This window comes from Sphaerodactylus townsendi, linkage group LG01, assembly GCF_021028975.2.
Source record: "Sphaerodactylus townsendi isolate TG3544 linkage group LG01, MPM_Stown_v2.3, whole genome shotgun sequence".
Taxonomy (NCBI): domain Eukaryota; kingdom Metazoa; phylum Chordata; class Lepidosauria; order Squamata; family Sphaerodactylidae; genus Sphaerodactylus; species Sphaerodactylus townsendi.
In genome coordinates, this window is record NC_059425.1 from 24996925 (window position 1) to 25009579 (window position 12655).

The 12655-nt window shown below is 50.4% G+C and overlaps 1 protein-coding gene across 1 annotated transcript in view; it reads right to left on the reverse strand.

Annotated features, from left to right (window-relative positions):
- Positions 1 to 12655, reverse strand: part of NRXN2 (neurexin 2) — a 444661-nt gene that overhangs the window by 60013 nt on the left and 371993 nt on the right. The window contains 1 exon segment of the mRNA XM_048514356.1: positions 5174 to 5345. Coding sequence (XP_048370313.1) covers positions 5174 to 5345 — 172 coding nt within the window.

Sequence of the window (12655 nt, forward strand, 5' to 3'; positions counted from 1 at the left end):
CACTTCTTGGCTAGTTTCTTTGACCCAGTCCCACCCCTATTAATGTTCTCATCCAACTGTGCCCTATTTATAACCTCAACTGCAAAGAACTGGCATTGCAGCTACCTCCCCCTTCTTTAGATAACCACGAGGGCATCAATGCAAAGGTTTTGCGCTCCACACGAGGACCTATTTATTTTTAAAAGCACTTAAATAAATTATCTTTAGCTGAAATTCTGTTTGTATTAAAAAAACAACAACAACCAGGATGCCTCCTTAATGCAAAACCTGCTATCAGTTAATTGTAAAGCCAACATGAGATGAGAATTGAAAAGCACCTGGGATGCTGAGAGGAAAAAGGATGTGCCATAGAAAGGAAAGAATAACTTATGCTCTGTTTTTAATTAAAAATAAAATAGCACAGCCCACCTGTCCGAAGCCCTTTGATGCCCGGCACCAGTCCTTCGCGGCATTTTTTGGGGAAATGGCAGGAATAATCAATGCCTGCAGTTCTTTCTTCTCAAGGGAAGGAAGGGGGAGAGAACTTGTCCATCTCCAGAGCTTTCACATGTGCCCAAGGGGTCCCTGTGCTGCTCAGAAGTATTTGGAGCTCAAGTCTGAAGCGGTTTTTTCAACCCCACTCCTAGCAGGCAGCTGGCATGATCTCCTCGCTATGGGGGCCTCCTTTCTCCTGCTGACCACCATGAGGAATTCCCTCCTCCCTCGCAAAGCACCTCTGAGGATGAAACTGCAGTTGCCACTCTGATTGGGCAGCATTTCCACGCTGGTTTGCCTCTTCAGATCGCAAGCAACCACGAACAGCGCTTGGCCTCCCCACGGGACTGCCTCTGAATCGGCATTTCTCAGCCAGCGTTTTATGTGTGGGCAGCTGAAACCCACACTTGTGATGGCTCGTGCGGGTGTGTGAATATGTGGCAGTTGTGGAACCACATGAGCTGCATTCTCAGGTCCTCACACGCTGCATCCATCAGAGACTGTGTAGTCATCAGAAACGATGCCTTTGCAGTGGTCTCCTCCAGGGGAGGGAAGTCTTCTACGATATGCCCTCTTGGCCCTTTCTTTCTCCTCCTTTCCAAGACAGGTGGAAATTTTTGGGACAAATCTGGGAAGAGGGCTGGGGAAACTAAACTAGCTATTACAATATCTTTTTTTAAATTTACCGTACTAGTGTTTTCGCTTTAGGAGCTCTCTGTGCATTTGTATGGGATCTTCAGCACCTTCAGGGGCAGCAATGCTGGGTTATAAAATAACCAACCCATCCAGGGAAGCTACAGTTCTCTGACAAGAGGGGGGGAAAAACCCTCTGCAAGGTCTTGTTGGTGCAACCAAAGACTCCCTTTCACCAATTCCAATGGCCAATTTGCAGGATGTTTTGGGTTAAGTTCACGAACACATGTCTTGTGCAGCGCAAGAAACTGGATGTTCTTTCCTCTGAAGAGAAAGCTGTTTTGCAAATGTACAGTGACCTCCGGGGGAATCTGCTCTGGATCTTTGTTGTGTTGTGTTGATTTTCACCAAGCTCTTGCAAACTAACAAAGAAAGGAAGCTCTTTAGGTGCACAAGGAGGACTGCGAGAGCCGTAAATGAACCCACGTCACACAATCCAAGTGCTGCTTGTCAGGGCCCTAGCACTGACAGCCCTCCAAGCAACCACCTGCATGGTAGAAACAGCATGGATCAAGCGAGCTTTCTGGCTGCTTCAGCCCTTGACTCTCTGTGTTGGGAAAATGTAGGTGTGGGCACTTAGAAAGCAAGGCTGAACAGTACTGTTGGCCATGAGTACCCCAAGTGGCTTCACAAAGGAATAATGTCCATGTAGGAAACAAATCCAGCATCAGGTGCTGTGATCTAAGGCTGCTACAGATACCTTGATTGCAGTTCATCCTGGTACCTCTGAGCCTTTGGAGATGCTGCAGCTCTTGACAGCTGGCTATCTGAGAACCAGCTGTGCAAGGGCAAAGCATCTGCGTATGCCCCTGATGGACTTCCAGGCTCTGGAATTCCTGAATGGCTCAGTGAGTGAATGCACCTGTGGGTGTCGCAGAGCGGGGGCAGAGATGCACATACTCGGGCATAATGCCATGTGCCAGAACCAGTGCAGGCAAATTTATGCTTAAATAGCAATGGAAACGGTTGGTTAGCAGACTCTGCTGCGGCGGTCGGGGGCGGGGGGGCATCAAAGAGACTGCACAATAAAGACAACAGGCTGACTGGCTGGGGGAGCACTCTGGGGGAACAGAGAGGAGCTAGATCAAAGCAGCCAGCGAATCCCAAGCGGGCAAGGAGCTCCCCCTGCTTTGCTAGCCTGCGGCACTAATGACCTTGCTTGGGTTTTGCCCTCCCCTCCCAATCCCCCTGCTGGCTCCTGGCAGGAGTAAGAGGAGGTGGGGAAAGCCAGCACGCCTGTGTGTGGTTCAGCCCCGATGCGAGAGAAAACGACGAGTCTTGCAAGAAGGCACTTCCAGGCCGGGTGCATTTCCAGGCACAAATGCAGCCACCCGTCCCCCAATCCTGCCCTGGTCTCCCAGCCCACAGACACCCGTCCTGGCTCAGCAGAGGTTGGAAACAGCCCTTATCTCTGATCAGATCAGATCCCAGTCTGTTCCCACGGCCCATCCCAGGTTCTCCCACTGTTATTGACGTGTAAGATCGAGAGGAGTTCCTGTAGAGAAAACGGCTGTTTTGTAGGGTGGACTCTATGGAATTTTGCAGCTGTTGAGGTCCTTCCCAAATCCCGCCCTCCACAGGCTCCACCCCCGCCCCCCCAATCTCCAGGTTTTTCCCCAATCCAGAGCAGGCAAAGCTACACATCCCATCCCATCCCTGGAGGCAAGTTTCTTCAGAAGAGTTTGACTGCCAAAGGATGCTACTGGGGTGTCTGTGCTTGTGTGCCACACAGTCTGGGAGCACTGGAGCAAAGCTGGCTGGCGAAGACACAAAGCTCATGGCAATGCAGAGGGGTCTTTTCTCAATGGCCCATTTTCTCGGCTTCCCTACTACTGCCTCCTCAGGCATCCCCCTCCCTCTCTCTCTCTGCCCACGATCTCAATTTCCTGACTTCTCCATTATGCAAAGGCTTCTTTGCAATTGACAATGTTTTCTAAGAACGAACGAGATTAAACTGAGATACGGGAAACGGTTGCTGCCGCTGAAAAAGGGCTGCGAAAATTATTTGATACTTGCAGCAAAAGCCTGACAGCTGACAAAATGTCAAGGATTCACATTGTGAAGGTTGGTGAGGGGAGAGCTTCCCCCCCCCCCCACTCCAAATTAACATGGACTCAAGAGCCCCAGGCCTTGTGGGTCTCACTGCTCATTGCTCCACCTAGAAAATGGACACTTCGCAAGCTTTACTGCGAGGACCCAAAAAACAGGGCTGAGAAAGGCAGGGTTCAGGATTCCTCTGCCTCTGGGATGCAGACATAAAGGATGTTGACCAATGAGGCTTCGCTCCCATGCAAAATGGTCATTTGTGCACCTGGTTTGCTCAAGGCTCAGGCAAAGGGAACGTGCTTTACGAGGGGATTCCGAGTCTCACAGCATCTTGTTCAAACTGGGATGCTTCTAACCTTGCAGGTGGCTTGTATGTTGGTTTTGCCCAGTTTGAATGAGATGCTGCACAAAGCAACATCCCAGGGGAATGTGCTTTTGCCTCAGCGGTGCCGTGTTTCAATCAAAATTTGCAGCTGACAAACAAAAACAGCCATACCACAGGACCCTGAGCAAGACTTTAGAGCCTTCCTTTTTCTCTTGAGTTCACGCTTGCTTCCATTACAACAGGAGCTGACGATGGAACGGCCAAAATTCCCAGCAAGCAAGCAAGGTTTTGGTTTTTTAGTTTACCATTTTTCCTTTTGAATTTCCTCTAGAAATTACCTGAGGGGTCTGATCTTTATACTTCTTGGCCTACAGCTACTCACGGTGCAGTGATGAAGATCAGGTGGACTCTAATCTGGAGAATCAGGTTTGATTCCCCACTCCTCCACATGAGTAATGAGGTTTTATCTGGTGGGCTGGATTTGTTTCCCCGCTCCTCCATTTCAGCTGGGTGACCTTGGGTGGGTCACAGTTCATCCAGAACTCTTTCAGCCCCATCTACTTCACAAGGGGCCTGTTGTTGGGGGGGGGGAGTGAATTTGTCAGCCTTTTTGAGCGTCTGACAAGAAAGGCAGGGTAGAAATCCAAACTCTTCTTCCCGCTGAGATTCACCCATTTCCATGGCTCTTCTTTTCTTCTCCATCCATTATCTCCCTACCAATGGTTCTCTCTGGCTGATTACCCACTGTTCCCTGCCCTCACCCCGCTCTGGTGCAAAAAGTTGCGCCAGAAGTGTTCTTGCTTTCCCTGCAGAAAGGGAGGAGGAGGAGGAGGAGGAGAGTTGGATTTATATCCTTCCTATTTCTCCTGTCGGAGACTCAAAGGGGCTTACAAACTCCTTACCCTTCCCCCCTCATGACTAACACCCTGTGAGGTAGGTGGGGCTGAGAGAGCTCAGAAGAACTGTGACTAGCCCAAGGTCACCCAGCTGGCGTGTGTTGGAATGTACAGGCTAAGCTGAATTCCCCAGATAAGCCTCCACAGCTCAAGTGGCAGAGCGGGGAATCAAACCTGGTTCCTTCAGATTAGAGTACACCTGCTCTTCACCACCACGTGTGGGGCAAGAGAAAGCACATCAGGACAAGAAATCTTGCCCCGACTTGCTTCTTCTCTCAGGGCGCCCTCAAAGAGGAAGCGCGTTGGGGCAAGATTTCTTGCCCTGGCAGAGCTAGGATTCCACTGTGCATGCTGGCACGGGTGTCAGACTATCCAGGCCATCAGGCTCTACCAGCAGGCCAGTGGGCAGTTGTTCTGACTTTCTGTATCTCTAAACCTTCTTCCTGGCTGGGTTTATAAACCCCATCTGGATCCTTCTTCCTAGGATGACAGGCTTCCCTCCTCTGTCCTCCCCTCGTGTGGTAGGAAGCACTATGGGAACCCCAGTGCAGTCTACCCTGAAATAAATTCTACAAGCCTCTTCCAGGCAGGAAGCTGAAAGGAAGCAGGCATGGACATTCCTCCTGGGCCCCCAAATGATTAGAGAACAAGGATGGTTCCAACCTCTGTGTTGTGGGAGAGAGTGGTTGTTGGGGGGAGGATGGTGCATGGCAAATATCGCCGCCCCCCCAGCCCCTACCTGCGGGGTATCGCTCATTCACGGGCCAGTTGTCCACCTGCAGCGTTGCGTTGCCACCGCTCCGGGTGAAGCGCACCACGTGGTACTTGCCATCGTTCACCATGGCGTTGCTCTCCTCGATGGTGATGTCGTCTGTGCCCACGTTGAAAATGACCCCGACTGTGCCCTGGTCCTGGGGAAAGCAGGGGGGGAGAGGAAAGTGGGAGAGAGAAGGGTGTTAAGAGCAAGGAGATCGGTCAGAGGACGTGGGTAAGGTGTGGACAGACAGCAAGCTCCATTTCGGCCGGGCTTCCATTCTGATCTCTGCGTTTAATGCCAGAGTCCCCTGATAGACCTGAGCCAAAGATGATTAGCGTTAGATCTGATTGATGCCCATTTAAGAAGCACAGAACTCCTTCTGAGAGACACGATATGTTACAGTTATGCGTGTCCCAGCCTTGCTGCCTGTGTTTTTATTTGGCTTCTACCAGTGACTGGGTTGCACCGGTCACAGGAGGAAAACACTCCTGCCAAGAAAGAGCTTACTTTCTGTCTAGTTAAAAAATAATTGCTGCTTGAAGAGAGACACAGTTACCCCATCGCCTACTGATGGGATGTCGCTCTAAGGACTCTCGCTGGCTCCCTGCACCACGGTTAGTGTGATCTAGTCGCCCAGGTGGGAGGTTTGAAATTTAAATGGGAGGTGGAATAGACACTCCACTGGGAGTCTGCTAACAGCAATTTTGATAGACTGGAGCTTAGGTGCCTCAGAAAGCCCAGAAAGCAAAACTATGGATGCCATGAACTCATGAAGATGCCTTAGCACCCCATCCGGGGGTGGGGGCAGATATGTCGGTGGGAGGCCACACCAGCAGATCTGCCCTCCCTGGGGCAACTATCCCGGCAGAGGGGAAAATTGCCAGTGGGCAGCCGCTGAGACCCTCCCCAGCAGTGGGGGACACTGCAAGATACTGTGCCGGCATCCCTGCACCCCCACTGTTGCTGCCACCATAGCAGGTAGCGTAGAAGAAGAGCTCCAGGGGAAGAGCCAATGGCTGAGAGGAAGCCAGCTAACGTCAGCCCCTCCCCTGAACCTCTGATTCTACGCCACCTGCTATGGTGGCGGCACCAGTTGGGTGCAGGGCCTCTGGCACAGCAATTAAGCCCAACAGGGGCTTCCTGTCGGCAGGGAGGCTTTTTTGCATTTTAACCCTTTCCACGCTGCTGGTCGCCTCCTTGGGGGTGGCCACGCCATTGGATGGGACTGCCCAACTGCATCAGACTGGCCAAGGCCATTTTTGCCTACTCTGGCTGGCAACAGCTCTCCCGTGCCTCAGGCAGAGGTCTCTTGCATCACCTCCTACCTGATCCTCTTAGCCGTAGAAGCAGAGGACTGAACCAGGGGCTTTCTGCATGCCAAGCAGATGCTCTGAGTCACAGCAGCCCTGGGATTGGTTGCAAAATAGCTGGAACAAAGGACACGGTCTTGCTTATTAATCCCGTGTGGCAGACAAGTCATAAGACACTTTAAGTCATACTTCCTCCCCCCCCCCCCCCGCCATTTTTCCGAGGGTATGACTTTGATGCAGTTTATTTACTTATTAAATACTTTCCTCAGTTCAGGGTGTTTCACACTTTGGGTAAACATTAATGGCCTCATGTTTTCTTGAAAGCCTCCTTTTGCAGAAACAAGGCAGGGAAACTGAGCGTTTAAGAGCGTTACGCTTGGACTGGGAGCTTACTATAGAAATGGCTTCTTGGGAGGAAGGTGACACAATAACACAATCCGCTGCCACCCCCCGCCCAACCTTGGAAACTGTGAAATCCTCTTCCAAAGACTGCGCTTCACACATGAGATGGTGGGACTCTGTTTCCAAGTAGGTTTGGGGGCAAACCCAGAGAAATCCAAAGAACCGAGGGCACAACAGTCCTGGGCGAGGCCTCCTGGGAGACGCGACTTGACTTGCAGGCTTTGTTCAGCTCTAAGAGCCACGCGGGGGGCAAAACAACACAGTTCGACTGCTGGGGCGGGCGATGCCAATTTGTCAAATGAGCTCGCCTCTCCCTTCTCCCCAAGACTCCCCTTGCCTGCCTTCGCCTGCCATTGTCTGGTTCTGACCCGGCTCACAGCAGAGGTCTGCTTCAGGGCTTTGGTGCCTGGGGTGGGGAGAGAACCGAAACGTCTATGCTCTCCAGAGGGAGCTCGCCGGCAGAAGCCACAACCCAGCCACAGTGATTATGAGGAGCAAACCAAAACCCCAACATGAACCCCCTCCAGTCCTAGTAACCTCATATGTGTGTGTGAGGAGAAGGGGATATTGTTTTATGTATTGTTGAAGGCTTTTACAGCTTTCAACTGGTTGTGGTGGTTTTTCCAGGTTGTGTGGCCGTGGTCTGCTACCAGACCACAGCCACACAGCCTGGAAAAACCACCACAACCGGATACTGTTTTGTTTCTGAAATTACATAAATGGGCCATACCATGATAACAAGTTTGCAGGTCTGGATTGTAGCAACGCAACACCACCACCCCCACCCCCCGGTTTTGGCACTGTCCGCATTCCATGCTCAAAGCTGGAGATCCCAAGGTTCTGTCTTTGATTTGTCTGCTTCCCTGGGGACGCATCACAGCCGCCCCACACGCCGCACCCCCTGGCTCACTCGCGGTGGCTCTGAGTAATCGTTGCTCCCTTAATCCAGTTCCTGGTGCAGGCTCCGATTGACATTGCGCTGCCTAATCTCGTTTGCCTCATCAATAAGCTAACGATCAGGGCTTCTTAATTTCATTTGCAGCAAGGCCGTAATTAATCCAGTTCTGCAGGCTCCTTACAAGGAAGGAAGGCGAGAGCCCGCAAAGCTGGGCACGACTGGCTCAGGGGCTTGGGTGGTGGCGCGCCAAGGTGCGCGCATGTCAGCATGTTCGTGCGCATTTCTGGCAGCGTGTGCGAGGAGCTTTTGGGGAGGGGAGGGTTCCACTTACAAATGTGAGCCGTCTGCTAGCATGCCAAGGAGACACGTCCTAGTAGTGGCCCCTCTCAAGGTCAAGAGCACACAATCACAACCACCCCGGTGTATGTGAAGCCTTCCACATATCTAGGCATCTCCTTAAAAAATCAGATCCCAAAACTCCAAAAATGGAGTCTGGAATCATGCACACGCTGTGGAAAACAAGATTTTTTTTGCATGTTTGCATAAATTACATTCAGCCCAAAGCTTGAGGTTTCCCTGACACAGAATTTGGATCCGTTCTGCCCAACTGGGTTTTCCGCCTTCCTCTCTCTCTCTCCCTGTATGTATATGTGTGCGTGCAATATATATGAATCCCCCTCCTTGGGAGTGAGCTTTTTTACCAGTCCATAATTCACTGTGGGCTGTTCCTTCTGAGCAAGGGTGCTTATGTGGTTATAAAGAGCTCGAGATGAATTATGGAAGCACACGAGCCTCCGTGGTCACAATTCAAGCAGGCTCTGCAGCCTTAAGTCACAATGGGCTGGCAAAGAACACCACGGCTCCCAGCTGGGCCTGGAGAAAGAGGCTCCAGGGGGAAGGCTGCCCAGCCCTCCATAAAGACCTTCCCCCTCTTCACCTGCAGCGGACTCCTGATCTCCGCCCACATGTGTCATTTTTAGGAAGGTCTGGTTTCCAGCTGCTGTCCAAGTGTCGCCCTTAATCTCTGAAAACAAACCACTGGCAAATGCGACCTATCTTCAAAAACCAAGGCTTAGCCTTGGAAGGTTGACTATAAGAAGAACTGAGCATTTGCAGACCGTGTTTTTTGCACAATGGCTAAAATGTGGTTATGTCTCTAGCAACAGGGGCTGGGTTTCGAATGCACAGTTCCCAGGGAGACTCAAGTGGTAGCACCTCTCTCTTTTTTTACTAAGACAGTTGCCTAATATTAGTCAATTAATCACATGAGGAATCAATTAATAGGGCATATTTATATATGAACACAATAACTTTGGAAAAAAATAGATGATGCATGCTTGTGATAAATCAGGCATCTTCTTAAAAGAGGCAGCAGGCTTTTAGGCGGAAGTATTGGCATTTTTATTTAAAACCAACTGTCCCATTTAATCAGACAGACCTTTTTCTAGCAGTCAGAACATCAGGGTGGTGTAGTGGTTAAGAGCAGTGGACTCTAATCTGGAGAACTGGGTTTGATTCCCCACTCCTACATATGAGTGGTGGACTCTCATCCAGTGAACTGGATTTGTTTCCCCACTCCTCCACGTGAAGCCTGCTGGGTGACTTTGGCCCAGTCATGGTTCTCTTCAGACTCGCTCAGCGCCACCTGCCTCACAAGGTGTCTGTTGTGGGGAAAGGAAGGAGTTTGTAAGCTGTTTCGAGACTGCTTACAGGAGAGGAAAGCAAGATATAAATCCAAACTCTTCTTCTTTTATTTTTAAAAATATTTTTCAGTGTGGGAATATGTAAGCTTTTGTGCTTCACAGAATTCTTTGTCAGACAGAACACAGTTTTGTGCATCCTGAAAGCGTACCTAATGATGTGCTAGCTGGCTCAATAAGAGATGATATTTTGGGTCTCCTACTGTTTGTCACCAACACAGCAGCCATTGAAAATCCTAGGCAAAAAGCGTTTATGTGGAGTCACTGCTGGGAGGTAGGGAAAGGGGGGGGCATTATTAAGGGCTTATTATGCTAAGCAGTGATTAATATCGCATGGTGGGAGCGGCTGCTGGCTGGCTGTGTGTGCTCACGCTGCTTATTAGAGCCATGCATGTAATTATTGCATTAAACCCCAGATTATTAGAGTACTGGTGCGTGTTTGCTTTATCAATGCCCACCCTCACCCCCCACAGTTCTAGGAAGAGAATCAGCACCACACCTGGGACAGGCAGCAAGTTGCCACAGAAAGGCGAGGCTGCTGGCAACACTGTCTCACAAAAGACCGGCCCCTACAGCAAGGAGAAAATGTCAGAAGACCCACAGGTGGCCACATGGCTCATGTGGCGTTTAAAAGTGGCCCTGAGCTAAGGCTCCCAGTTTTCTCATAAGAGGAAGAAAAGCCCCACCTTGGCTAGTAAACAGTCAGCAAGTTACACGCCATGCTAATAAGTATTTCCTAGTTTCCCACCCACACAGGGTGGGATCGTTTTTCTAACCTACAACAGTCAAGATGGTGCTATCAGCCCCCTGGGGGCTGCACAACCCTGCTTCCAAACTGGGGCCCCTGATCCAACACATCAAACAGCATAATGCGTGGTTCAGCCAAAGAGTAGTCGCATCGGGTTAGATCAATCTAGCCCAGCATCCTGTTTCTGTCAGCAGCCACTCAGATGCCTCTGGAAAGCCCATAATCACAGCCTGCAGACAACATTCCTCACCAGTTGATTGCACCCGAAGCATTTTACACTTGGAGGCGCTCTGCTTGTGAATCTGGAGGCCCCGTTCCACTATCATCGCTAACAGCCAGCGATAGATCTGTCCTCCATAAATCTGTCCAGCCACCACCTTTAAATCCAGCTGTGCCAGACAGCTCACACTCTACACTGGCTTCTTGGATGGACCAATTTTCTAATAGTGCTGGGCTGCTACCAAAGGGTTCTCTGAAGAACACACAGGGCCACAGTGAGGCCCTAAATCCCCACCCCCATCCCTGCGCTCCTTTAACTTTGGGGCTGGAACAGTAGTCTGCACACCAGAGTCTTCTGATGCTACTTGGCAGTCATTACTAGCAGTCCTTTTCTCGGGTCGCCTGCTTGGTTCAGAGGTGTTGAAGGCTGAGATCTCACAGCCACCTTGGATGAAGAACATCCGTGGCTCTGAGCCCTCTAAAAATTCCTTCCTTCCAGATCCTCCCTCAACCCAGGCCGACTAATCCTACAAGATCCTTCTGTTTTTGCCAGAAATTAATACCCAGTGAAGTTGTGCGTTGCATTGTGCACTACCAGGTCTTGTCTGATTTCTGCTCCCCCTCCCTTTGCTTTCTGCTTTGCCCAGACGCCTCCTCCTTGGTCCCAAACCGCCCCTCCCAGGGTAGATAAGTAACCCAGGGGAGGGAGGAAAGGAAGCGATTCTTGCAGCTTCATAGATTTGAAGGGGGGCAGGCACATCCCCAGAGGGGCAGCAAATTAGTACATATTTCTCCTTTTGCGGTTTTGACAGAGCATCCAAGCAAGAACAGGCTGATTAAGCGAGACGCTCATGTGAAGGGAAGGGGAGTAGGAGCATTTCAGGGGTTAGCCCCCCCCCCCAAAGAGGCTGGTTTCTACAATTTGAACGCTCTAGGGCGTGGGGGGGGCAGAAGGTGCTGGGGGAGAAAAACGTGCTCCGAGGGGGGGGGGGCGAGCATTAATGAAGGGCAAAGCAGAGGAGATGAGGGAGAGTCTCCCTTATCGCTTGACGCCACCTCTGGCAACGAGGAGACACCGTTGAAGCTTTCGCTAAGCCCTGTCAAGGCCCGCCAGGCTGCAGCTGGCACACTGAGTTACTTAGAGGGAGATTTATGTCAGTCACAGAGGTGGGAAATTAAAAAAGGAGAAGGAGGAGGAGAAGAAGAAGAAATAGATTTATGAGACTCAGAGCAAACCCAGGGCTCAGGATAGAGGCAGCTGGCCCGCAGCCTTCTTGATGGCTCGCTGGCACAATAACTCCTGTGCATGAGCAAGCAACCATGGCTGGCCGGCCAGCCGGCCTGAGCCACTCCCCGTCCCCCACAGTGCTCAATGGACCATCCAAGGCCAGAGACACAGCCTTTCTTTCTAATCCAAGATGGCCGCCAAGGCACCAAAATGGCTGCTGCTTCCGATGGCACGCGGACCGTTTGTCCTGCTGTTTGTATCCTGGCTCAGAGAACATAACTACAGATGCCAGCTTTCAAACTGGCTTCCAGTAGCTGTGGCTTTGACAGCGGTTTAATTTGCATCAATTAGTAGGTGATAATATTTAACTGTCTGGTGTGAAAAGTCTCATCTGCAGATTCCTGTTTATCAAAGGTTTCTGCCCAAAGCACAGGAATGGGTCAGGCAGTTTATATTTTTGTAGCTAATGGACAATCCAAAAGATGGCAGAAAAAAACCACCTCTTATGTCTGCAGTAACCTTTTAAAAAATGAGAAAAACATCCAGTACCTCTGATAAACAGAAATGTGCTGACAGTATATTAGGTTGATGGTAGAGAATAAATTATTTTGCTGTGGCACCTATAGATGTTTTCTGTGTGTGAACGTGTGTCATGTAGTACAATTTTCACATTTCTTTGTGGATACCTATGGCCAGCAAAGCGAAAAATGGGCACTGCTTGACATCTCGTGTCAACACAACATCTGAAAAGGCCACCAATAATATAACAATCTTATGCGAACAACTGTATTATGTCCAAATGTCCTTTATCACTCAATGTCACTGCCAGTTAGAGGAACAAAATGGCTGCCCTTCAGCAAACTTAGCAAGTTTCATTTCCTGCTTTGCTACGCAATCCCCGTGTCAGAAATATGACATTCTCAACGCTCTTTCACCTTCTAAAGGAAAAAAATTGCAGG